This window comes from Carcharodon carcharias, chromosome 19, assembly GCF_017639515.1.
Source record: "Carcharodon carcharias isolate sCarCar2 chromosome 19, sCarCar2.pri, whole genome shotgun sequence".
NCBI classification, from domain to species: Eukaryota; Metazoa; Chordata; class Chondrichthyes; order Lamniformes; family Lamnidae; genus Carcharodon; species Carcharodon carcharias.
Window position 1 is genome coordinate 22,749,102 of NC_054485.1, and position 27,040 is coordinate 22,776,141.

At 42.3% G+C, this 27,040-nt stretch overlaps 1 protein-coding gene across 2 annotated transcripts; it reads left to right on the forward strand.

Annotated features, from left to right (window-relative positions):
• Positions 1-1,449: 1,449 nt before the first annotated feature.
• Positions 1,450-22,706, forward strand: LOC121291599 (zinc transporter 2-like). Of its 2 annotated transcripts, XM_041213029.1 has the most exons (8): positions 1,451-1,815; positions 3,560-3,768; positions 8,652-8,798; positions 14,419-14,572; positions 16,489-16,696; positions 17,481-17,586; positions 18,922-19,056; positions 21,953-22,706. In XM_041213029.1, the coding sequence occupies exons 1-8, from the start codon at positions 1,745-1,747 to the stop codon at positions 22,096-22,098; spliced, it is 1,176 nt and encodes a 391-aa protein (XP_041068963.1). In that variant the 5' UTR covers positions 1,451-1,744; the 3' UTR covers positions 22,099-22,706. The 2 variants fall into 2 exon arrangements, with proteins under 2 accessions (XP_041068964.1, XP_041068963.1); XM_041213030.1 differs by lacking the exon at positions 8,652-8,798 and having other exon boundaries at positions 1,450-1,815.
• Positions 22,707-27,040: the final 4,334 nt, after the last annotated feature.

Here is a 27,040-nt window from a genome sequence, read left to right on the forward strand (position 1 = left end):
TGACCCAGCGACATTGAAGGAACGGTGATATATTTCCAAGTCAGGATGGTGAATGGCTCGGTGGGGAACATCCAGGTGCTGGTGTTTCCATGTGTTTTCTGCCCTTGTACTTAGAATAGAACAGAATAGAATCATAGGAAGCTTACACCACAGAAAGAGGCCACTCAGCCCATCATATCTGTACCTGCTGAAAAACAAGCCAACCAGACTAATTCCACTTTCCAGCGTTTGGTCTGTAGCCCTGCAGATTACAGCACTTGCAACGAATATCCAGGCACCTTTTAAATGAATTGAGAATTTCTGCCTCCACTACCCTTTCAGGCAGTGAGTTCCAGACCCCCAAAACCGTCTGGGTGAAAAAAATCTTTCCTCACCTCCCCTCTAATCTTTCGACCAATCACTTTTAATCTATGTCACTGATCTCTCTACTAAAGTAAATAGGCCTTTCCCATCCACTCTATCCAGGCCCTTCACAATTTAGTACATCTCAATCAAACCTCCCCTCAGCCTCCTTTGTTCCAAGGAGGACAACCCCAGCCTATCCAATCTTTCCTCATAGCTCCAATTTTCCAGTCTTGGCAAGATGATAGCATTTGTGGGTTTGGAAGGTGCTGTCTAAGGATCCTTGGTGAATTCCCACAGTGCGTCTTGTAGCTGGTACGCACTGCTACTACTGTGCGTCAGTGGTGGAGAGAGTCACATGTAGCCCAAACCAGGTTAGGATGGCAGATTTCTTTCCATATAGGGCATTAGTGAACCAGATGGGATGGGTTTTTACAACAATCAGTGAAAGGTGCCATGGTCACCATTACTGAGACTAGCTTTATATTCAGGTTTATTAACTGAATTTAAATTCCACCAGCTGAGGTGGGATTTGAATCCATAATCCCAAAGCATCAGCTTGGGCCTCTGGATTACCACTACTCCAATCTCACTGCTGGTGCAAAAGTTTTTCCCTCATATCGCCATTGTTGCTTTTGCCAATAACCTTAAATTTGTGTCCTCTGGTTCTCGCTCCTTCCACCAATGGGGACAGTTTCTCTCCATCGCCTCTGTCCAGGCCCCTCATGATTTTGAAAACTTATATATCTCCTCTCAACTTGTTTCAAGAAGTCCCAATTTCATGGCGGCATGCCAAATTTTGTTTTTGACATTGTACCTGCGAAACGTGGGGATATTTTCCTATGGTTAAAAGCGTTATTTAAATGCAAATTGTTGCTGAAATGCCATAAGTTTTGAGAAACTTTCACTGACCGGGTGACCCGCACAAGAAACAGTATTTATTACCTGGCTCTTTCTTCCCGCACCTCAATCCCGGGAAGTTTAGAGCAGAATTTAAATTTCACACCCACCATATTAGTAAAACATAAAAAAAACTTATTTGGAGCATGATTATCCGCAAGGTCCCAATTTTCGGGCTAATTGTGGTATTTAAACAGCTCTCCCCCCCTCCCCTCCATCATTTTCGGTTTAAAATGGTTTCAAAAACAATTTGCGAACGGTTTACCATTGCACACGATGTGGGGAGAGCCGGGTTCAATTCTTCCACACGGTTCTAAACTACGGATAAAACCCAGATCACACGTCTCCCTGTCTCTTGATCGTTTTATCTCCACGAGGGGACTCAGTAGCTCTCACGGAGAAGGAGATTTCCTGTTTTGGGAGCCGTCCCACGAGGGATTCGAAACTTCCCCCAACTTCCAACATTTCTCCCTCTGAAGGTTTTTTTTAAAGTGGAAAATCGATGGATGAAATGAGCGAGACTTCGCCGCTTCTGAAGGACTCGATGGTTCTTGAAAGCTGTCCCTCCGCTGGGTAAGTGGTGAAAGATCGTGAAGCAATCGTTCCCCCCGCCCCCTCCCTCCCAATACCCTGGGCCCCTAGTCCACAACTTTTCGAAGTAGCCTTCCAACATCGCCCCTTTGTCTTTCTTAAAAATTTGTGATTAAATTAGAAAACTCCTCCGATCCTTTAAGTAAATTTCGCTGCTTGGGTGAATGATAGAATTCAACCCTGTGTTCAATCCCTGGTCTGGTCAGAAATTGGGGGCTGTGACGGGGCAATATAATTGATTAGAACGTTGGGGAGATGAATTTCAAACTCCTGATTACTCTCTAGCCACTCTTATTGGAATGTATCGTAAATGGATGTTGGGCAAGAACAAATTCAGATTTGTGATGCCTCGTGCAGTCAAATAGTTTCTTATTTCGAAGCGCCGCTGAAGACTCACTATTACCCCCACGTGACTCGCTTGGGTGAGGCACACTCACCCAAGCTCGAGGGACCGAACTGGGGAGGGGAAAGAAGGAAATTGACAAAAAAGGATGGGGGAAAAACACAGGCGATGAAACTAGGGAGCAGAGCTGGGGTGATACTAAATTTTGCTTTTAAAAGCTAGCATCTGGTAGGAGGGAGTTAGAAGAATGAAAGATTTGCATTTATTTAGTGTCTTGCATGACAATTAGGTGTCCAAAGCACTCTATAGCCAATGAAGTACTTTTGCCATGTTTCTTGCACCACAACAATCTACACACAGCAATATTCCCACCAGCAGCAGTGATATTGATACATTACCAACAGTGACTACACTTCAAAGTACTTTATTGGCTGTAAAGCACTTTGAGACTCCAGTGGTTGTGAAAAGCGCTATATAAATGCAAGACTTTTTTTAATTGATTGAAGGATAAGTATTGCTGAGGATGCCAGGAAGAACTACTCTGCTCTAGGTTAAATTAGAGCAATGACTTCTTATACCTCCATCCAAGAAGCCAGACTGTGTCTTGGTTTAATGAAGAAAGGCACCTCTGACAATGCATTGGAGTGTTCATAGGATTTTGTGCTAAAGTCTTGAGTGAGGCTTGAACCTACAACCTTCTGACTCAGAGGTGAGAGTACTATCCTTTGAGCCAAGGCTCACAAGTGAGAGGTTCACGAATGTTGAGATCTGAAGAATGAGTTGAAGACGACCTCAATCAACACCATGAGGACAAAGGATGGAGTTGATCTCGATATTTGGACGATCAACCAGCAGTGCGTGCTGATTGGCTAGCCATGCAGAGGCCCCAATAATTGATTTAAATTTGCCCAGGAAACTGTGGGACATCCGCAGTGGAAGGGGAAGTGACATCAGCAAGGTAGGTTACCCTGCAAAAGTAAATGGACATTTGATTTGAGTTTTATTGCCCTTGAACACTGCGCAAGCTCTAACCTAATGCACCACCCTGACATAAATTGGCAATTGGGGTCCTATTTACATCATAGGACCCAGGCCTACAGCAAGCAGATAATTTTGGACACTGGGTGATAGAGCCCTTTCAAAAAGAAATGTGAATTTGTGAAATCTGGAAACATTGCCCCAGAGAACCATATTTGCAAATTGAATTAGAGTATTAGAGAGATAAACACTGACTGGGAAGTAAGGATGTTGGGGGAATATGGAGAAAGGGCAGGAAATTGGAAGTAAAAAGATGGAACAAATGGCTAAAGATGTTTCGAAGGGTTGAATGATTACTGCTGTTTGTGTTTTGGTACATTTTTGTTTTCCTCTTTTTGTTTATAGCACTTTCCTGGAGCATCATAAAACCTTTCCAAATGAGTTTTATGGCAGTCTGACCCGTGCAGACCCTGTTCTAGAACAACTGGAGCCTCGGCACTGCCATTCCAACCAATCATCTGGAGACCATAAGGAAGTGAATAAAGCGAATGCCCGTCGGAGGCTGTATCTAGCTTCCGCTGTCTGCTTGGTCTTTATAATTGGTGAAGTGATAGGTAAAGAAGGAAATAACAACTTGTATTTATATAGCACATTTCACAGCCTCAGGCTGTCGAGTACTTTTTAAGTGTAGCCACTGTTTTAATATGGGAAATGCAGCAGACAGATTATGCACAAACAGCAAAGCGATAACAACCCGGTAATGTTTTTAGTGATGTTGGTTGAGAGATGAATATTGACCAGGACAGCAAGGAGAGCCATCACCCTGCTTTTGTAATAGTACAGTGAGATCTTTTACACCCATCTGATGTAATTAACTTTGGCTTAACTTCTTATCCAAATGATGGCACCTCCCATAGTGCAGCATTCCCTCAGTATTACATTGAGAGCGTTTGCCTACATTTTGTGCCCTGACATCTGGAGTGGAAAAAGATCCTCTGACTCAGGTGAGAGTGTTATCCCTAAGCTGTGGGTACATTGCTATAGATGAATGGAAATACATTTTTGCGGTTATACCATCCCAGCATTTCATCTCCCATAATATAAAAGCAAAATACTGCAGATGCTGGAAATCTGAAACAAAAACTGAAAATGCTGGAAAAACTCAGCAGGTCTAACAGCATCTGTGGAGAGAAAAAAATAGAGTTAAAGTTTTGAGTCCTTACGACTCTTCAAGAGTCATAAGGACTCAATGTTAACTCTTTCAACTCCATGTTTGATTTGAAATTGGTGTTTATTGGGATTCAATAAGGAAATATGTCCAAGCCAAGATTTATTCATGAAAAAAAAATCCTCTGGTAGATCCAGTGGAGTAAAAACAACTTGAGTAGGGAATTCCCAGATTTGACTTTGTGCACTGAGTCAGCTGGGTCTATGGTTAGGAGGGTCATTACAACTAACCTTGTTGCCTTTTACTGAGGATGATAGAAATTATCCAGGGTTCCCACTCCTGATTACAGCCTGGTGACCTGCTGGACAGTGCTTGTGTGCAGACATCAGGTGAGAGTATAGAATCCAGTAGAATTGATTATCCCATTTAAACTTTTTCACCCTTGAAGAATGTGTTGTAAGGTTGTATGGTGTCTCATGAAAAGGTCTAGAGGCTTGTATGGTTGAATAATAACTGTTTCTTAATAACACATATAACTATTTACAAATATACAGGATACAGTCCTGATTAGGTACTATCTTCATGCCAACTCCTACCAGACCTCTATGACCCTCATGTGACTCTATACATCATACTGTGGGTGGTACTGTTTCCTCACTCCAACATTTACCCTTACAGTCCCAAACACCCTAATGCTATACTTCCCCCCAAGTCTTTACCAAAATATATTTACAATATTATTTACATGCTACCTCTTCTACCCCCAAAGTTTCTGACTTTACAGATTTAGATGATCTGGAGTCTTTCACTCTTCCAGATCTCATTCTTTTCAAATTTGGAGAAAGTAGTAGTCTTAACTGCTTTGGGCCGATGGCTTTGGTCTGGAGTTGAAGTTGTGGTACTTTGTGTTTCAAATACTTGGGTGTCAGCATCTGGTCCACTTCTTGCACTTCTTAATGTTGTATTTTTCTTCTGGTCTTCCTTGGTCAGGTACTATGGGCTTACCCCTCTCCTTCCAGGGGGAATGTTTGCTCTATTCATTCAGTGGACTCTGGTTTTGTTTTTCAGTGGGGTGCACCATGTTCTTCCTGACAGTTGAAGGTTTACCTCCCTTATGTTTGTATGTTCTTCATCAACCTGCAGTTTGACTGCTAATGCTGCACTCTGTTTCTTCATGTGCACTTGTGCCTTCCTGAGTTTTGTCTTGATGATTTGGTGGTCACTTCTCTCCTTTTCCAGGATCGACTTCATGTTGTAGTGTGAGTTTGAAGCTCCGGCTTCGTTGCTGTAGTTTTTCCTGGTTCTGTGACAGCAGCTGTTTGACTCTGAAGTTCGCGTTCAACCTTCTGCTGCTGCCCCTTCTCCTCTGTATCTTCTGTTTTCAATATATTGGTGCTCATCTGGAGGTTTGGCTGATCTGACCAAAGAAGAGTATTTTCTGCTGTCTGCAAAGGAGCTGGAATAGCTGCCTCTGCAAAGAGTGAGGACAATTCTGAACTGAAGTCCAGTCAAGTGGTTGTTTTGACATCTTCTGCTGTTTTGAGGAGATTGAGGGTAACACCGGCATCTCTACTCAGGAGAGAAAAGGATTGATTGCAAATGACATACAGAATTTTGATTATTTGCTTGTTGCCATGCTGCAGCAGCACTTGAACCATGCTTATGACTATGATTCCTCCAGGACCATACAGTGGTGTGTCTGTCATCAGTAGCCAGAGTTCTTTTAGCCACAGTTCCTGATCCGACAGGCGATTGCAGTGAAAGCACTGCACAGTGATTGTTGGGCACTGCTCATACCTGTAAGGTCTTCTGGCACCACTGGGCTGACATGATCTACCACCATCTTGCGTTTTGCTTGGGTCTTGCTCTCCTTGCTCTGAAGTCTCCTTGCCCTTTTGTTGCTTTATGAGCTGGATTTTTGGGGTTGCTTTGTACCACGGGTTAACTTCACCACGCAAAATGGTTCAGTTTTGCTGGCAGACCTCGGATTCCCTGATGATTTGGCTGGCTTTTTCCAAAGTCCTATCTTCTTTACACTGCAGTAGATCCAAAAGAGTATCATCAGCTGCTCCCGCTACAATTCGGTCTCTTATGATCTTTGACTTAACGTCACCATAGTCACAGCCTTCAGCCAATGAAAACATCTGCAGGTTCCCTGGGCTTTTGGATTCTCTTGATAAATTTTGCTCGCTTCAAAATTCTATTGCTTCTTGGGTTAAAGTCAGTGTCAAAGGACTTCATGACCTCTGCAAAGTTATCGGAAGATTAATTTATTCCTTGTCTGGAAATTATGTTGGCGACTATTGGACCCACTGGATATGATTGAAAATATGTTCAGCCTCTGTTTTCTTAGTCAATCCTAATGCTATCCTTTTTCTTATAAAATATTCTCCATAACGGCCCTGGTCTGGCTCTTTCCAACTGCCTTAAATGGTCTATGTTATGGCATGACAGTTGTTAAAGCTGAGTTATTTAAAAATCTCAGAAGGAAACTTTAAACAACTGTCATAACCTATGTTTTTAAATGGTATGTTTGAGATGCAGCTCTAAATTTAGGAATCAGACCACATGTTCTTGAGAGGTTTTACATCAAAATACATGAGACATTTATTAATTTACACAAGTTAAATATATACACGTGGCTACAAATTACTACTATCATAACTTTTAACAAATTCCCAAATTAATCTCCATTAAGGCAACAGCAACCCATAGACTTTAAGCAGACACCAGGCACAAATTCAAAATGAGGTTTCTTTCACTTTGGTTCCTTTGCAGACACAGTCGTAGGCTTACAGGCTTTGATCTTACGTTGCCTCTGCCCTGCACACATGAAACTGCTGCCTGTTATACCCAGCACATCTCATTGGATGTAAATTCTCATTGTATTACCAGCCCCTTTGAACTCCACTTCTTCTAACAATAAAACCCCTTTCATAGTACCAATTTTATTAGTAATATAAACATTGCTTGGTCTCTGCTAGCTAGGAGCCAGATTTCACTCCCCTTCTTGGATGCTCTATTCAACAAAGTGCAAATGCACTCTTCCATCTCAAAACTAGTAAACATCAAAGTACCCAGACTAGCTGGCTTTACTCCAATTAAGAAATTTAGATTAAGCACCCACAAACTAAACCTCTATTTTAAAAGAAAAGTTTCCAGTAATAGTATATATATTAATAGCTTCATGACAATCTGGCAGTGTTGATTTACCATCCATGGCAGTTTTCAGCACAGAGAAGTATCCCTTTCATTTTTCTCAAATGGCAGTGTGGTAATTTTTTTTCTTCCTGTGCCTGTCAGGATTTGGTGGACTCCAGTTGCGGTTATAGAGCCGCTTTAAACTTCAGCAATTCTGCAGAAAATCTTTTGAACGAATCGTTTTGGCCAGCTAGTTGCTTTCCTGAGCTTGCAGAATCGATTTGAAGCCTTTCTTTTTTGCTCTGACTTCTCCGTTAAAATTTTATTTTTCATTTGCACGTGGGCGCCATGTGTTATGATGCCGACTCTGGACCTGAGCTGCAGCATTCTTCAAACCATGCTCATTAAAATAACCGGTCTGCCAGTGCTGCCTGATTTATTGTGCTGAATTTAAAAGCTTATTTCAGGTTTTTTTGGGAGTTTACTCATCCTTTTGCGATCTGGCTAGGTTCTTTTGACTCTTCTTTCAATTGGGTCTTAAAATGGACCACCAAGTGATCTGGTGGAGTTCTTTTATACTGCAAGGTGGAGCTTTCTTCAGCCTCTACACCTTTAATGGAGCTCTTTAGGCGATCTCCAGCAGCATATCTGAGATCTTCAAGTTAGGCACATCTCTCTCAGGTCAGACTGCAGTTTCTTTGCTTCCTCATTCTTAGGGGTCCTTCACCTACTGCCACCATGTTCTAAGGTTGCATGTCCTCTCATGAGGAGGTCTAGAGGCTTGAATGGTTCAACAGTAACTATTTATTACTAACACCTAACTACATACATATACACAGGATACAGTACTGACTAGGTGCTATCTTCATGCTGACTTCTACCAGACTCACTACTACGCCCATGTGAGACTCCACATCATAATGTGGGCAGTACTGTTTCCCCAATCCCACACTAACCTTTACAGTCCCGAATGCCCTAATACTACAGAATGGTTACTTGGAGGACAGTTGGTGCCAGAACTGAGCCAGAAAGAGGAACCATCTTTAGGAGAGATGGGTAGAAAATTAAAATGGTGCAGTGATATTGTAGAAATCTATTGTCTCATATACAAGGAATTTTGTAATAATTAGTGAGGATGTTGAAACTCCATGTGCTGATCCTTGACAACCATTCGTTGTCCTTTTTCAGGGGGATACTTGGCCCAGAGTCTGGCTATAATGACTGATGCTGCTCATCTCTTGACTGATTTTGCCACCATGCTTGTCAGCTTGTTCTCACTGTGGATTTCTTCTCGGCCTGCAACTAAAACCATGAACTTTGGCTGGTATCGTTCAGGTGAAACCAGATGTGGCATTTGTATTTAGATGTGGTGAGAGACATCTCATCAAAGTGACTGGCATTAATTCAAAAGCAAAATATTGTAGATGCTGTAAATGCAGGGAACATTTAACAGGTCAGGCATCACCTGTGAAGAGAGAGAAACAATGTTCCAGGTTGATGATTTCTTGTCAGAACTGGAAGTTGTTAGAGATGTAACCAGTTTTAAGTCAGCGCAGAGGCAGGGCAATGTGACAGGGAAGAGGGTAGGAAAGAAAGGTTTGCGATAGGCAGGAGAGATTAAATGACAAAAGGGTTGATGGTGCAAAGCAAAAGGTAATGGTCATGGGATAGGTAAAGAAACAGAAGATGGATAGAGAGAAGCTGTTAATGGTGAATCCTAAATGGGTTGAAATTGTGGTGATAGAGATGGTGTTATTGGTTATGGGCAATGGTGAATTTCCATCTGTTTTACACCCCGCCTGATTATTTTTTTCTTAATTATTTTTCCTTATTTTTAGTTTTCCTGCTGACTTTGATGGTCAAGGCCAATTTTGCTCCCAAAGGCTTAAAGTGCTACTTGTACTTGTGAAGTTAGTATTGTGGTTTCAGTGCCTCCATCCTGTTAGTCCTGGCAATTGCATGTGCCTTTTTTGTTTATAGTCTGGGAGCAGCTTGAGTACCTCACCTGCCATCATAGATCCTTTTGCCTCCCTCTCATGGGGAGAACTGTGGATTCCATTTGACTTGTCCTGACCCCACAGCTGAAGATGTCCTCTGCCCAACCATCTTAAGCTGCTTCTTCATGACCTTCCTTCCATCATAACGTCAGAAGTGGAGATGTTTGCAACATGCTTAGCACCATTCATGACTCCTCAGATACTGAAGAAGTCCATGCCCAAATGCAGCAAGACCTGGACAAGTGGCAAGTAACATTCGTGCCACACAAGTGCTAGGCAATGACCATCTCCAACAAGAGAGAATCTAACCATCGCTCCTTGACATTCAATGGCATTACCATCACCAAATCGCCCACTATCAACATCCTGGAAGTTACCATTAACCAGAGACTGAACTGGACTAGCTATATAAATACCATGGCTACAAGAGCAGGTCAGATGCTAGGAATCCTGCGGCAAGTAACTCACCTCCTGACTCCCCAAAACCTGTCCACCATCTACAAGGCACACATCAGGAGTGTGATGGAATACCCCCCACTTGCCTGGATGAGCGCAGCTCCAACAACCCTCAAGGAGCTTGACACCATCCAGGACAAAGCAGCCCGTTTGATTGGCACCACATCCACAAACATTCACTTACTCTACCACCGATGAACTGTGGCAGCAGTGTGTACCATCTACAAGATGCACTGCAGGAATTCACCAAGGCTCCTTAGGCAGCACCTTCCAAACCCATGGCCACTACCATCTAGAAGGAGAGTGGCAGCAGATAGATGGGAACAGCACCACCTGGAAGTTTCCCTCCCAGCCACTCACTGTCCTGACTTGGAAATATATTGCCATTCCTTCACTGTTGCTGGGTCAAAATCCTGGACCTCCCACCCTAACAGCACCTACACCGCAGAGACTGCAGCAGTTCAAGAAGGCAGCTCACCACCACCTATTCAAGGACAGTTAGTGATGGGCCAATAAATGCTTGCCAACCAGTGATGCCCACATCCTATGAATGAATAAAAAAAAAAACAATGCCCTGACCGTGGGCCCCTTTGTGGATGTGTTTCCTGTAGCGATGTGATTTTCTGCTCCAGTGTGCTGTTTTTAGATATTCCCTTTTTCTTAGAATAGGGAGTTGCTTAGTGGGATTGGGGACTTGAGCCAAATTGCATGTTTACCCATGTTTTTGAAATACTGAAGGGATGGTGACTAGTTGTTGCATTAATTACTAGATAATTATGTTTCACAGGAATATCCAAGATTTCAGCCTAGCTGATGCCTTGCTTGATAAATGCATCAGGTGTTCTCAGCTGTGTAAGCAGTTGTCCTGTGATTTGCTTCAGTGTTTGGATTGGGAGGTGGAAAAGTCAGTAAGATTTTCTTTTGCTCTCTAGTGCTTTCCTGTTGGAAAGCACTTGGATGTTTGGTAAGAAGTATCAAGGAATATGGAGTAAATGTGGGAAAATGGGAGCTTGAGGTGCAGATCAACCTTCATCCAATTGAATGGCTAAGCTGGCATGAGGGTTTGAATGGCCTGCTCCTCTTCCTATTCCATTGTTCAAAAACTTATTTTCCAGTCACTTAGCTGAGGAATGAACACTTGGTGAGGCACAGAAAAAGGCCAATTGGTCCATGTTAAGCCTCCTCCCACCCCTCTTAGCATAATTTTTCCCTTAAATGCATCTGTGCTATTATCTTCAATTACTCCTTGTGGTAATGAGCTCTACATTATATCCACTCTTTGAGTAAAGTGGTTTCCCCTGAATTCCCAACTGGATTTATTGGTCAGTTTCTTCTATTTCTGGCTGATAGTTTTGGTCTTCCCCAAAAGTGGAAATATCTTCTCTATCGAACCCTTTCATAATCTTAAAGATTTCTTTATTGTTACCACTTATAAAAAAAAACTTATAAGACTCATAACTACTTTTATCTCAGTCTAACAGTAATTAAAAGTTCAGATCCATGATGGTATAGACAAATTGGGACAAAGATTTCCATAACCATTCCATTACTTAAAATCAATAATGACTACAAACAAATAAGCATCTGCAAGTGATCCATTTAGCAGTGACTAATGGATGGTTCTTTCTCTGATCATGTCACCTGATTTACTGTACCAGCCCTAATAGCAGTGCCTACGGACTGCTATTTTTATACATGAAAATTTGTCCACCCTCCCAATACGTAAATGTCCCAAGACATTGTTAATAGTCCTTCATTGGTATCTCTTCTCCTTATATGTAGTTAGTGAGCCCCTGACGCCATTTCCGCGGGGACTGCAGAAGTTCCTTGTTTTGTAATAGCTTGAAGGTTATCTCCAAGTCCACTCCTGCTCCCTGAGATGCAAACATACTAACTGTAGCCTTGTGGTTTTCTAGTCTGAAATCATTGTCCAGTTACAGACAGTTTGACTTTGTAGCTTCCCACAGACAATGGCAATTGCTTAGGCAGTTTGAAAACTTAGATCACTCAAGTAACAGTGTTTAGGTTGGGAAGAATACCTTGAAACCACAGCAATCCGATCTTACAGATATTTTGCATCATTCTTCACTATAGAGGATACGTGTAACATCCCAGAAGCAGCTATAAATCAGGAAATGGAAGGGAGGGAGGGACTCAGGAAAATTAAAATCACCAGAGAAGTGATACTGAGTAAATTGTTAGAGCTGCAGGCTGACAAGTGCCTGGGTCCTGATGGATTCATCCTGGGATCTTAAAAGAAGTGGCTAGTAAGATAGTTGATGCATTGGTTTTAATTTTCCAAAACTCCCTAGATTCGGGCAAGGTCCCATTAGATTGGAAGATAGCAAATGTAACTCCATTATTCAAAAAGTGGAGGAAACAGAAAGCAGGAAACTACAGGTCAGTTAGCTTAACATTGGTCATAGGGAAAATGTTAGAAGCTATTATTAAAGATGCTATAGCAGGGCACTTGGATAAGTTCAAGGTAATCAGGCGGAATCAACATGGTTTTGTAAAAGGGAAATCATGCCTAACCAACTAATTGGAGTTCTTTGAGGAAGTAATCTGTGCTATGGATAAAGGGGAACCGGTTAGATGCTATTTTTTTAATTCATTTTTATGGGGTGTGGGTGTTGCTGGCTAGGCCAGCATTTATTGCCCATTTCTAATTGCCCTTGAGAAGATGGTGGTGAGCTGCTGCCTTGAGCTGCTGCCTTGAACTGCTGCAGTCAATGTGGTGTAGGTGCACCCACAAAGTTGCTGGGGAGGGAGTACCAGGATTTTGACCCAGTGACAGTGAAGGAATGGCGATATATTTCCAAGTCAGGATGGTGAATGGTTTGGAGGGGAACTTCCAAGTGGCGGTGTTCTCATGTGCCTGCTGCCCTTGTCCTTTTCTAGATGGTAGTGGCCGTAGGTTTGGAAGGTGTTGCCTAAGGAGCCTTGGGGTGAGTTTCCGCAATGCATCTTGGTATTGGTACAGACTGCTGCTACTGTTTGTTGGCAGTGGATGGAATGCCAATCAAGTGGGCTGCTTTGTCCTGGATGGTGTCGAGCCTCTTGAATTGTTTTTTTTGAGTACTGTACTTAGATTTCCAGAAGGCATTTGATAAAGTGCCATATCAAAGGTTGTTGTGGAAAATAGAAGATCATGGTGTAGGGGGTTAACACATTGGCATGGACAGAAGGTTGGCTAACTAACAGGAAACAGAAAGTAGGCATAAATGGGTCTTTTCGGGTTGGCAAGATGTAATGAGTGGTGTGCCACAGGGATCAGTGCTGGGACCTCAAATATTTACAATTTATGTGAATGATTTGGATGAAGTGATGGTTGCCAAATTTGCTGATGACACAAAGATAGGTAGGCAAGTAAGTTGTGAAGAGGACATGAGGCTACAAAAAGATATAGATAGGTTAAGCGAGTGGGCGAAGATCTGGAAAATGGAGTATAGTGTGGGAGAATATGAAATTGTCCATTTTGGCAAGAAGAATAAAAGAGAAGCATATTATCTAAATGGTGAGAGATTGCTGAGCTCTGAAATGCAGAGGGCTCTGGGTGTCTTATTACATGAATTGCGAAAGGCTAGTATGCAAGTACAGCGAGTAGTTCAAAAAGCTAATAGAATGTCATCATATATTACGAGGGGGATTGAATACAAAAGTAGGGAGTTCATGCTTCAGTTATACAGAGCACTAGTGAGACCAAATCTGGTGTACTGTGTACAGCATTGGTTACCGTATTTAAGGATGGATGTAAATGCGTTGGAAGCAGTTCAATGAAGTTTTACCAGATTAGTACCTGGAATAGGCAGGAAAGCCTTATGAGGAAAGGTTGCACAGGCTAGGCTTGTATCCGCTGAAGCTTAAAGTAAGAGGCGACCTGATTGAAACACATAAGATCCTGTGATGTCTTGACAGGGTGGATGTGGAGAGGATGTTTCCACTTGTAGGAGAATCTAGAACTAGGGGTCACAGTTTAAAAATAAGAGGTCACTCATTTGAAATGGAGATGAGAAGAAATTTTCCTGAGGATCTTGTGTTTGGAACTCTTCCTGAAAAGTTGGTGGAATCAGAGTATTTGAATATTTTTAAATCAGAGTTGGATGGATTCTTGGTAAGCAAGGAGGCGATAGGTTATTGGTATAAGCAGGATGCAGATTTGAGGTAACTATCAGATCAGCCATGATCTTATTAAATGGCGGAGCAGGCTCGAGGGGCCGAATTGCCTAATCATGCTCCGTGTTCATATGTTCTTAAGTTATCTCAGAAACATGGCCCTCATTTCTCAAGGCATACCAGTACATTAAATTCAGTCAAGTTACAGCATAGATCTGGTCAAATCTGAGATAATTGTAACCTCTTGCATTATAGTAAGTGGGGAGGGGAATTGTTATCTGAAGGTATTGTAAATTCAGATTTACCCATGCATAGAACATGGAAAGAACTCCCCAAATTATTTTGTACAAATGAATTCTCTTCTTCCTTCCTCTGATGTCCCGAAGAAATTCTAGGAGCCCTGATCTCTGTGCTGTCCATCTGGGTGGTGACAGGTGTGCTTGTGTATTTGGCGATTGAGCGACTCATTTCTGGGCAGTATGAAATTAAGGGCAGTGCCATGCTGATCACCTCGGGATGTGCTGTTGCGGTCAATATTGTGTAAGTGACGTTTTGTTACTTTTTAAATTTGAGCTTTCTCCATTCCAGACATGAGGGTGCTGACTCTTGCTGGGGTATAGTTTCACTGAACACCAGCCACCATTCGATAACTTGCTCGAGTGTCCACTCTTCCTGTCAGAGCCTAGTGAACACTTTCTGACTTTTTGCTTCATGGAGGTATCACTGCCTAGCCCAATCTGTTTTTCATCTGCCAAGAAAGATTTGTGCCTTCTAAAGGAGTTACTGGATAGAGGTTAGAAGCAAGAATCCTGGCTGATAATTTTGGCAGTATGCTGAGTTCTAGGGTGTTGAGCAATTTCATCATCCCTATTGTCACTGAAGTTGAGATCATCTTTAGGCACAGTCCAGCACTTGTGACCTTATGATTATCTTATTAGCAGTAATCTCTCAGAAGTGTGAACTAATAGCCTTGCAAACATAGACAACAAAGACACTCAAAGACATTGAGTGAGTCTTCTATCATTCCAATAGTCGCATGATAAAATGACATTGGAGTTGTTGATTAATCGTAACAATCAATCTCTATCAATGAGTCTACAGAAGAGCCAGACATGATAGACTGCACTCAAGCCCTTCAGCATCCTACCTCCCCAGCCAAACATACTTGAAGCTATTGAACTAAATGGCTGGATAATATTGGGGGAAACCATGTGACATTGGTTTAATTTTGCCTCTCCCACTTGATGATCCCACTAAGTTCCTGATCTCCATTGCACTGTTATGTGGTGGCTTAAATATAAAAAGGCAAAACCCTTCCTTGTCGGAGAGAGGAGCAGATGGGGTAACTGTTAACATGCTTCTTGGTAACTGCCCAAGTCACGGTGACCTTCTGTCAGACCTATGGTCTTTTCCATTGCAGGAAATCCTTGACCCATAAGGGATGAGGTAAGGGAGTTGAGGAGTAATGTAGCTGAACATGCTCTCATTTATTAATTTTAACATTTGGTGTTGTAAGGAGTGACTGTCATCAATCCATTCTCCTGCTCCAACTTGCTGCTGGCCATTCCTTTCCTGAATGCGCTGGTTATTATTGGAGTACAGTTCCATGAATACTGCCAGCCTTCTGCCACCTTCCCCAATTAGCCATCCTTCATGCAGAAGTCGAGGTGCAAGCATTGGCAGGTGGTGGGGTAGGAGAGAGTTACACCACAAGGCTGGGACATCACAGCTGAGCCTGGTCTTCTCCCAACCATCGCTTTAACTATTCACTTACTCCACCATTGGTGCAGTGTGTACATGAAAACTCAACAAGGTTTCTTCAACAGCCCCTCCCAAACCCATGACAAGGAGAGCAGGCACATGGAAACATCATGACCTGCCAGTTCCCCTCCAAGCTACACTTGGAACTATATCGCTATTCCTTCACAGTCGCTGGGTCAAAGCTCTGGAGCTCACTTCCTAACAGCATTCTGGGAGTACTTTCACCAGGCAAACTGCAGTGGTTCAAGAAGGTGGCACTGCATCACTACCTTAAGGGCAATTAGGAATGAGCAATGAATGCTGGCCTTGTCAGCACTATTCACATCCAGTGAATGAATAAATATTTTTAAAATTCTGTGTACTTTGTTTGCAGTCAAGATCACAAGGGATCACTAGGTGCCAATCAGGATTGGAAACTATACCTGACTTTTTTGCAATCTTTTCATCCTATTCCAGTAGCATTGAAGCCAATTATGGTACTTTTACTCTTTCAGGTAAAAGATTGGCAAAGTTAGAACATAAACAAACCCTGAGTCTTTCCCCATCCATGGAACTCTACCACATTTGGCAGTGTAGATATAAAGGCTTAGCCATCAACCAGCATAATATGTGCGTATTGAAAGCTTAAGACTTTGCTATACACTCCATACCAATTTCTTCCTTTGCCTGTTCCTATTCACCACTTCCACCCACAGAATGGGCATCATCCTTCATCAGTCTGGTCACAACCACAGCCATGGCAGTACAGGAGAGGTCAGATCACATGACATCGAGTCCAACAACCATGGGTCAAGGTTTAATGGCAGCGTGAACCCCAGTGTACGAGCTGCCTTCATCCATGTCGTGGGAGACCTGTTGCAAAGCATCGGTGTCCTGATTGCTGCTTTTGCCATCTATTTTAAGGTAAATGAACAGTGTTTCAGTGACATATCTTTTAAAGGGAGTACAGGTACTTTGCAAAGGGGAATTTGGGGTGGGGTTCCCAACTCTGGCTGAGTGCACTCCAGGAGGTCTTGTAACATGATCTCCTGCCCCTAATTGCTTCACTTAGTCAAATAGCCTTTTTTAAAACAATCTTCAATAAGTTAGAACTAATAAATGAAAGCATTAAAAAAGGGGGAAAATAAACACTTTTTTAAAATTCATGCCTCTGTGCTTTTTCTCCCAGATTGCTCATAGCGTTGTTGAGGAAACTAACTTTTAATTCTTGGAGACTCCCAGATAATTCTTGAAGGTTTGCATCCATAGTCTAGGGGAATCCTAGTGAAATGTCCCAAGGTACTTCAGGAGCAATTATCAAGCAGAATTTGACACTGATTAAAAGCTTGGTCAAAGAGGTAGATTTTATAGAAGGAGAGGGAGACAAGAGTTTTGGCGGGGGGGGGGGGTGGGGGGGGGGCGGATTTCAGAGCTTAGCATAGCTGGCAATGGTATGGTGAAGGAATTTGGAGATGTACTACACTAAACTGTGAATTTGCTCTTAATGTATGTAGCTTTCTTCTCATGGTTAAATGTCCAGCACTGTACCTGGATTGATAAAATTCCCAGGACCTGTTTGGCACAAGAGCCAAGAGATCAGAGGCCCCTGAACATACAACTAACCATTTCTTTCTAATCTCCAGTGTGTCAGATGATTTAAATACTTGCTCAAGGTATTTTAATAATTTGCTTTTAATTTTGTGTTTAGCCTGAATATAAAATGGTGGATCCAATCTGCACCTTCCTCTTCTCTGTGCTAGTTCTGGGGACCACCGTATCCATCTTAAGGGACGTTCTCTGCGTATTAATGGAAGGCAAGTCTAGAGATTTAACATTTAAAATTTTTGACTGGCAGGTAAAAATGAAGGTGCAGGATATCATGAAGGGTAGAGAGAGTAGGGGAGAAAATGAAGTAAATGGAGAATGATCATGCTTGGCTTTTTAAAGCCAATGGATTGGGAAAGGTGTGATTGGTAAGTGGCTTGGAGGGGAATATACAGGTGGTGGTGTTCCCATGCATCTGCTGCCCTTCTAGGTGGTAGAGGTTATGGGTTTGGAAGGTGCTGTCGATGGAGCCTTGGTGAGTTGCTGCAATGCATCTTGTAGATGGTAAATACTGCTGCTACTGTGTGAAAATGGTGGAGAGTGTATGTTGAAGGTGATGGATGGGGAGCCAATCAAGCATGTTGCTTTGTCCTGGATGGGGTCAAGTTTCTTGAGTGTTGTTGGAGCTGCACTCATCCAGGCAATGCTCCATAAGCATTATGGAGAGTATTCCATCACAGTCCTGACTTGTGCCTTGCAGATGGTGAACAGGCTTTAAGCAGTCAGGAGGATTCCACAGGATTCCTAGCCTCTGACTTGCTCTTGTAGCCACAGTATTTATATGGCTAGTCCAGTTCAGTTTCTGGTCAATGGTAATCCCCAAGATGTTGATAATGGGGGATTCAGCGATGGTAAATTGGAGGTGATAGTTGAGGAAAGAAATCAGTTTTTTTGTAGGAGATAACGTAGTAAGTTTTTGATTTCAATGCAGGGAGGTGGAACAGCAACTAGGAAGGGGTATTTATACCAGTGGAGGAAACATAGCAATGTTCTGCCTAAGTTACGTGGGTGTGTGGCTGTGCAGCGATTGGGAATATGCTGTGCAGGGAACAAGCAGGCCTCTCACAAGCAATATCCTCTTTAAGATGCACACATGTGCAGCTGCCTGTCAATCTTAATGGGACCGCACAGTGAAACAAGTTATTGTGCGCAGCAAAAAGTCGTTAGAAGGAACATTGGATCATATTAGCATTGATTTTGAAGAGTTATAAGAAGGATGGGGGCAAGTAAGAGGGATGTTAGAGACTAAGGATCCCCTGTTAGGGGGATGCTTCTCTTTCCTTGTAATCTAAATGTAGGGAGAAGTTTTACAGCCTCTCCAGATAAGAGACCAGGGTTTGGGTCTTGGTGGAATTTGGATCAAAAATGCTAAGAAGTGTTTGGCACAAAAGTTGGAGCCAAGACAGCCACAAAAAAGCAGGAGATGTGGGGATTTTCATTTGTGATTACGTGAAACAATAAGGCTCAAAAATAAGGGCACTGAAGGAATATGTTCATTTGCAAGCGTTATTCCCACTGAAGCTCAGTTCTGTGCTTTGATCCAGGAACTCCAAAAGGAATGGATTTTAATCAGGTTAAAGAGACTCTCCTGTTAATTGATGGGGTGAAAGCAATGCACAGCCTCCACATCTGGGCACTGACCATCAACCAGCCAGTGCTGTCTGTTCATATCGCCATCAGTAAGTACCAAGTGTAGTTTTCTTGTTGGCAGGGGTTGCTGTAAGTTTGTTCAGCTGTGTTTTGAAGCTATGTCTACCATCACTCATTGGTATCCTACTCTTCCCCCAGAGTGAGATGATTGTGAGTTGAACACATATTTCATGTTGATTTCAAGTGTAGAACTGAGAGAGTGCTGCACTGTCAATTGCTGCCATCTTTTGGCTGGAATGTTAAACTGAGGTCCCATCTTTCCTCTTGGGTGAGAACATAAAAGATTTCAAGGCACTATTTGAAGAAAAGAATAAGGGTTCTCTTTGGTGGCTGGGCCAATACTTATCCTTCCAGCAACACCCCTAAAACAGATTATCTAGTCATTATCAAAAGTGCTGTTGTGAGAGCTTGCTGTTTACAAATTGGTTGCTCCATTTTCTGCATTGCAACGATGACTACCCCTCAAAGTACTTCATTAGCTGTAAAACCCTCTGGGACATTCTGAGATTGTGAAAGATCCTATATAAATGTATTATTTTCCTTTTTTTGTTGAATCTCATTAAAGGGGGAAGGAATCCTAAGGTTGAAACTTTGACCACGCCATACTCCCCTCAACAACAGTGTCTGTTCAATCTACATTAAAAAAATATTCCAAGGGGGAATTTCCTTTCAGTTGTTCTACTGGCTTAACTTTGAATACTCCGTTTAAGCACCTGATGTAGTTTGTTCCACGCTTACAGCAAAGTTACGCTGCCAGAGTGGTAGTAATCAGAGGAAATTCCCAACCCTGACCATACTTTTTTTAATTCAAAAAAAATAAATTTTTTCTGGACTGACCCTAATGGTTGTCATATTTGCCTTCATAACATTGACTACACTTATTTTCATTTTTATTTATTCACTATTTTAATCCTTTTCCCCCAACCCCACAGGGCCATCTGTCACTTGTTTCTATGTTGTGTTTTTACAGAGTGCTCATCCGTTCTGCTATTAAAACATTCTACCACTATCAGCACCTTCTTTAGTCCTTACCACTATCATTAACACTCCCTTCATCCTGTTTCCATGACATCTTTGTCAATCTCTCCTTAGCTCCCACCTATCCCTGACCTTTTATCTTGCTTCAACTGCTCCGCCCCCTCTTAAACAGTATAAAATCCAGCACATTTCTACTTCTCTTTAGATCTGAAGAAGAGTCATATGTACTCGAAACGCTAACTCTGTTTCTCTCTCCACAGATGCTGCCAGACCTGCTGAGTTTTTCCTGCATTTTGTTTTTAATTTCAGATTTCCAACATCTGTAGTATTTTGCTTTTTATCTTAATGTCTATCCTCATGGTGTTCAAGCTTCCCACAACCAATTAGAGAATGAGCAGACTCTTCGTTACCTGGTTGGATGATTCCTGTCAGTCAAACCATTCTTTTCCCAAGTCTGATATTTTTATAACTAATAAATTCTTTGAGTTACTTCTGTTGAAAAACATTTTACTGGCCCTATGGTTTTTCTCTTGAATTCACAATAATGCCCTGGAGATTTAATTCTTAATTCTTGGAGTCTCCAGGGCAATCCTGGAGAGTAGGTGATCTTGCTCCTGTCCCTGTATTACTGGAGTAGTGAGGTGCAGAACCTAGACATAAATAAGCCAATTTTTCCCTCCTGTGCAATTGTAGATGGGGAAGAAAATTTTAAAAAAAATATACAGTTTTTGCTAATTCTTGTTTAATTCCATTCAGTTTTAAACGATAATGGTCAGGGCAGTGTTAATTGAAAGTTACAGCTTTGGTTGTGCTCAGGCCACAAATGACTGCTGTACAGCATTGTACCTGCCAGCTGATGGTGCTGCTGAGCACCTAATGCAGGCTTTCATCTCACCATGCTACCATGATGATGTAGTCTTGGTTAGAAAAAAATTGTCACCTCTGTTTTAAATTGTGGGCCTGTCATTCTATAAATGGAGGAAGAGACATATACACAGTGTCATAGGCCAGGCATTGAGATGGTCTGAATAGAGCTTTAATGATTAATGATCGTAAGATTACACCTTCAACCCACAGATACTGCTAGAGATCAGAAATATCCCAATAATTTAGTAAGTTTTTGGAGGGAGAGTGTCTCACAATAATACCTTGTATTAAAGGATACTGATTGTGAAAAATGTCTGCATGCTGAAAAATCTTGACAAAAGACATCTTTCAGGTGTATAATGTGGGTCCCATGTAACCAACACAATGAGGTGATTGAGACCTCTAGCTCTTGAGTGAATTTACACTTATTTATTTATTGCTAGTATAGGCTTGAGTTGTAATCTAGGAATATAGGAACAGGAGGAGACCTTTCAGTCTCTCTAGCCTGTTCTGCCATTCAATTCGATCAAAGCTAATCTGTATCTTAATTCTGTTTATCCACCTTGGTTCTGTAACTGTTTAATACCCTTGTGTAACAAAATTCTATCACATGGTTTTGAATTTTCATTTGACCCTTAGCCTTGATGCTTTTTGGGCAGAGAGTTACAGATTTCCATTATTCCTATTGCTTCCTAATATCACACCTGAGCCTTGTTTTGGGCTCCCTCACCAGAGGAAATAGGGTAGATAGAGGAAAACCATCAGTTCCTTTTTAATCATCTTAAATATCTTAATCATCCTTTAGTCTTCCATACTGATGGGAATATAAACCTAGCATTCTGGTGAATTTGCACAGCACTCCATACGTTCATCCTGAGCTCTGACGCCCAGAACTGAACGTAATAATGTTGATGTGTTCAAACCAGAGCTTTATATAACTGTATTATAATTTCCAACCATTTTATATTCTAACACCCGCTTGAGATAAAGGCCCAAGATTTCATTTGTCTTTTCAATTTCTTCTGTTCCTGTTTGCTAGTTTTTGAGATTTGTATGATTTACTGGCTGTGTTTCTTGCAGATGATAATGCGAGCGCTCAGGATATATTGGCTGAAGCTAATCACAGGCTCCAGAACAAGTTTGACTTCCACTCCATCACTATCCAAATCGAAAATTACTCTGCTGATATGATCAATTGCAAGGAATGCCAGGAACCTAGAGACTAGCTCCCACAAGTGCATGTGTATGCCTGAGTGAAACATCACTTGAGACCACATCTCAGGGAATCACACCTGAATGAGTTGAGTGTAAGAGGCAAATGGTGTATGAAGTTATCTTACTGCTGGCTGACCTAGAGCCCAAGCACTGTATTGAGAGTGAGTTGCAGTGACCTTTTCTCGTACCTTGCAAGATCAAGGGTTTTAAATCCTTTTAGCATCCACATTGAGCACAGTCACAATAGACTTCAAAATGATATTTGAACATAAATGTATAATTTGGGCAGTCAACTTGCACTAGGGAAGTCAATGTCTGGATATGTTGATTCTTCTGGGGTTGTGTGTGGGGGGAAAGAACAAAGGCTTTGCGTTGATATAATCCATTTTAATGGATGTACAGTGTTTTAGACATAACTGTTCTGCCCTCTGCTTTTTCCCATCAATGTAACTGAACACTGGTGGTGGGAGACTAAGGTTGACATTTTTGTTAAAATATACTTATCATTCAATTGTCATTGGAGTTGATTGCCTGTTTCCAGGCCTTTCATATTTATGCAAGAGTTCTTTTAAAAAAAAGTTTTGCTGAAATAAAATAAACACTTTTTGTAATGTCAAAATTGTGTGTCAGATTGAGTATTCTGCCAATTATCTTAAGCTGAGCAAGAGGCGGCCTGAAGAAATAATGTTTTACATACTACGTAGTGACCTGGAATGCACTGCTTGAAAGTGTGATGAAAGCCGATTCAATAATAAGTTTCAAAAATAAGTTGAATAAATACTTGAAAAGTTTGCAAGGCTATCTGGAAAGAGCAGGAGAGTTTGACCAATTGGATAGCTCTTTCAAAGCCAGCGTAGGCATGAAAGGGCTGAGTGGCCTCCTTATGTGCTGTATTATTCTATGAATCTAGTTAGCATCTCACAATCAGGAGACAAAGATCATGAATTGTGCTGTAAGCACTGAGGACATAGTCTGGGTTGGGTTGACACTACATCACTCTTGCACTTCACAACATGGTCTAACATGAGTTGATAAACAGAGATCCTTTTCTGGTGTATGTTGGGAGTGATTTTATAAACAAAATTGATACTGAGCCTTTTAAGAAGTTATTACCATAGGTGACCAAAAGCTTGGTCAAAGAGGTAGATTTTGAGGAGCATCTTCAAAAAGGGGCAAGTGAGGAGGAATGCTATTGGGAAGGAATTTTGGCTGAAGGCATGGCTGCCAGTGGTAGAGCAAATTAAAAATTGGGAATGTGCAAAACCCCAGAATTGGGGGAACGCAGAGATCTTGCAAGTTTGTAGGGTTGGAGGAATTTAGAGATAGGGAGATGTTGAGACAATGGAAGGATATAAACCACAAGGATGACAATTTCAAAATCAAGCTGCTGCCAGGCTGAGATAGTGTGAATACAGGGATGCTGGGTGAACTAGGCATGGTATGAGCAGCAGTTTTGGCTGAGCTCTAGTTTACAGAATGTGCAGAGACGGAGGCTGCTCAAGAGTACAGCCTATTCTAGAGGTAGCAATATTGGAGATGGAGGGTTTCCACAGCAGCTGAGCTGAGGCAGGAATGGAGTTGGACAATTGTTATTGTCTTGCTCTTTGGGGGAATCTTGTCCAAACAAAATGGCTGCTGTGTTTGCCTGTGAAATGTAATTTGTTATGTGAAGTTTCTTTTGAGACATGTTGATATGGGGAGAAGCTAAATCCATGCAGGTATTATTAAAATGTTATAGTAATTCTTGTGTAAGGAAAATCCTTTTACTCTTTTCAGAAAGTTAAATTTTGTGGTGGTCACTGCAAACTTTGTAAGTAAAAGATTAAAAGTATTTTCAGTGCCCAGTCGACCCACATAAATATTCTACTCGGTGTGACACTGAGCCAGACAGAATATGGATGTACCAGGACCGCACAGCACAGAAGGAACTCATCATGCCTGTGCCACCTCTTTGAAAGATCTATCCACTTAATCCCACTTCCATAGTGCCTGATTTTCTTTTTCCCCTCCAAATATTAATCCAATTTCCAGCTGATGACTATTACTGAATCTGTGTCCACTCACCCTCTCAGACAATGCAATCCAGACCATCATAACTGTGTTTATTTTTTTTTTATTTGTTCTTTTGTCAGTTACTATTAAATGTTCTCTCTGTGCACTGGTGCTTTGACTGTCAGTGAGGATGCAACTGTTAGTACAACCTCATTGAATTTTAGAGTGGAAATGAAAGTACAGGGGTTACTGGAATTAAAGCCGTCTCTCAGGAAGTGCCTCTGTGCTATTCTAATCCACCCTGCACAAGGCGTTGCCTGCACTGGCTGCTCTTGACCACATTACAATCCCTTGTTTCGTCTTCCACTTGGACCATCGTGCCATCTGGTGGGGAATGATGGGGATCTCGCTACAAAGGAGCCTTCCCCCTGTACCACTGGGGACTGGGGTGGAGATTGTTGCATGGAGCAGTATTGCCTGATAGGTTTTTAAGTTACTTCATGGACTCCCAGCCTGCCTGAAGCTTATGTGGCCTATTTGTATAAGTCTGTTTTGCATCACCGTGGTAGCTGAGAGGTTGCAGGCCTTCTGTTATTTAAAGCTCCTTGATATTTGGCTTCACTTTAGTCCCACGTTCCTGATCTTTGGCCACCCAGTGCCAAGGGTGAGTGGGAAAGTCAGAAGATTTGCAACTGGGCCTGACCTAGATGACTGTTCACAGGTTTGATACGGCTCATGGGGAGGGGGGTGGTCACTCCATTTTTTATTTGGAAAAATATACTTTATTCATAAAATATCTGGAAGAACATTACAAAACATTTCTAAATGGCCATCACAAAAAGTACAATCAGATTCAACTTTTCCACATGGATCACGAGGTTCTTCAATACAATCAATGAACATTACAGTCATATCAATATGGTCATTACAGACAGTCGGACAGTGTAATGGTATTGGAGTTATCAACATACATCATGTTGCACTCTGAGGTGCTTCAATTCAATTATAACACATTTAGTTTTCACTACAAACATTCATTGTGAGTCATACAGCCTGAGGCATCTATACAATTCCCAGCCACTCGGTGCACTATGGCAGAAAGGTCTTAGACAGCGACCTTTCCCCATTGCGCCTTTGCACTGGCTGCTCCAAGTTTTACTGCGTCCCTCAGCAAGTAGTCCTGGACCTTGGAATGTGCCAGTCTGCAACACTTGGTTGGGGACAACTCTTTGCACTGGAAGACCAACAAGTTTCGGGCAGACCAGAGAGCGTCTTTCACCGAGTTGCTGATCCTCCAGCTGCAGTTGATGTTTGTCTCGGTGTGTGTCCCTGGGAACAGCCTGTAGAGCTCAGAGCCCTGCGTCACAGCACTGCTCGGGATTAACCTCGACAGAAACCACTGCATCTCTCTCTGGAACTTCTTTGCAAAGGCACATTCCACAAGGAGGTGAACAATGGTCTTGTCCCCACCCACCACAGCCACCTCGAGGGCAATGTGCAGAGGGGGTGAGACTCCTGGTGTGTAGGAAGAATCTGATGAGGAGGGCCTTTCTTACCACCAGCCAAGCTACATCTTGGTGCTTGTTGGAAAGTTCTGGTAATGAGGCATTCTGCCAAATGACTTTGACAGTCTGCTCAGGGAACCATCTGACAGGATCCACCATCTCCTTTTCCCGCAGGGCCTCTAAGACGATACATGCCGACAACTGCCTGATGGATTTGTGGTCAAAGGTGTTTCTCTGCATAAATTTTTCCATGAGGGATAGGTGGTACAGCACGGTCCAACTACTTGGAGCGTTCCGCGGCAGCATGGCCAGACCCATTCTTCGTAACACCAGGGACAGGTAGAGCCTCAGCACGTAGTGACACTTGGTGTTTGCGTACCATGGGGAGGGGTGTAGTCAGTCCAATTACCTGTTCTGTGGTCTTCTCTGTGCCTGCTGGTGAAGGAATTTTGTGGTGTCTGCTGGTACACTCGAGGATTTCCTTGAATGGTGGACACAGGAGGGCATAGAGGGAGACAATATTCATTTGATAACTTTCCTTTGTTTATGATATAGATTTCTATTACTTCTGTCTCTTTAGAAAGGGACACTTTTTATTTGATGACACGACACAACCCAGTATCTCCTTTTCGCTGGGTTAAAAAAGCACAGACAGCAATTCTTTCAAATCAATTCCCCAACTCTGAGGATCAGAGGGACCTTGGTGTGCATATCCATCGGTCCCTTAAGGTAGTGGGACAGGTAACTAAGATGGTTAAGGCAGCATATAGGATACTTGCCTTCATTAGCTGAGGCATAGAATACAAGAGCAGGGAGGTTATGCTGGAACTATATAAAATGCTGGTTAGGCCACAGCTAAAGCATTGCGTGCAGTTCTGTAATCTGCATTATAGGAAGGATGTGATTGCATTAGAGAGAGTGCAGAGGAGATTTGCCAGGATATTGCCTGGGCTGGAGAGTTTTAGTTATGAGGATAGATTGGATAGACTGACGTTATTTTCCTTGTAGCAGAGGAGACTGAAAGGGTGAAATGATTGAGGTGTATAAAATTAAGAGGGGCATAGATAGGGTAGACAGGAAGAAACTGTTCCCCTTGGTGGAGGGATCAATAACCAGGGGGCATAGATTTAAGGTAAGGGGTGGGAGGTTTAGAAGGGATGTGAGGAAGAGTTTTTTTCACCTAGAGGGTGGTGGGAACCTAGAACTCACTGTCTGAAAGGCTGATAGAGACAGAGACCCTCATAACATTTAAGAAGTATTTGGATGTGCACTTGGGATGCCATAGCATATAAGGCTATGGGCCTAGTGCTGGAAAATGGGCTTAGAATAGTTAGGTACTTGTTTGACCGGAGCAGACTCGATGGGCCGAAGGGCTGCAGACCTCGATGACTCCACCTCCCCCACCCCAAAATTCACTCAATCACACAGGAGGTTTAACGGTGCGGAAGTGAAGTCA

What these genes read in the sequence shown, in the direction of transcription:
- LOC121291599 (XM_041213029.1), top strand. Translation starts at nt 1,745, where the DNA reads ATGGATGAAATGAGCGAGACTTCGCCGCTTCTGAAGGACTCGATGGTT. An exon ending in TATAATTGGTGAAGTGATAG is followed by an intron (nt 3,769 to 8,651) that starts GTAAAGAAGGAA and finishes GTCCTTTTTCAG; the next exon opens with GGGGATACTTGGCCCAGAGT. An exon ending in CTTTTGCCATCTATTTTAAG is followed by an intron (nt 16,697 to 17,480) that starts GTAAATGAACAG and finishes TTTTGTGTTTAG; the next exon opens with CCTGAATATAAAATGGTGGA.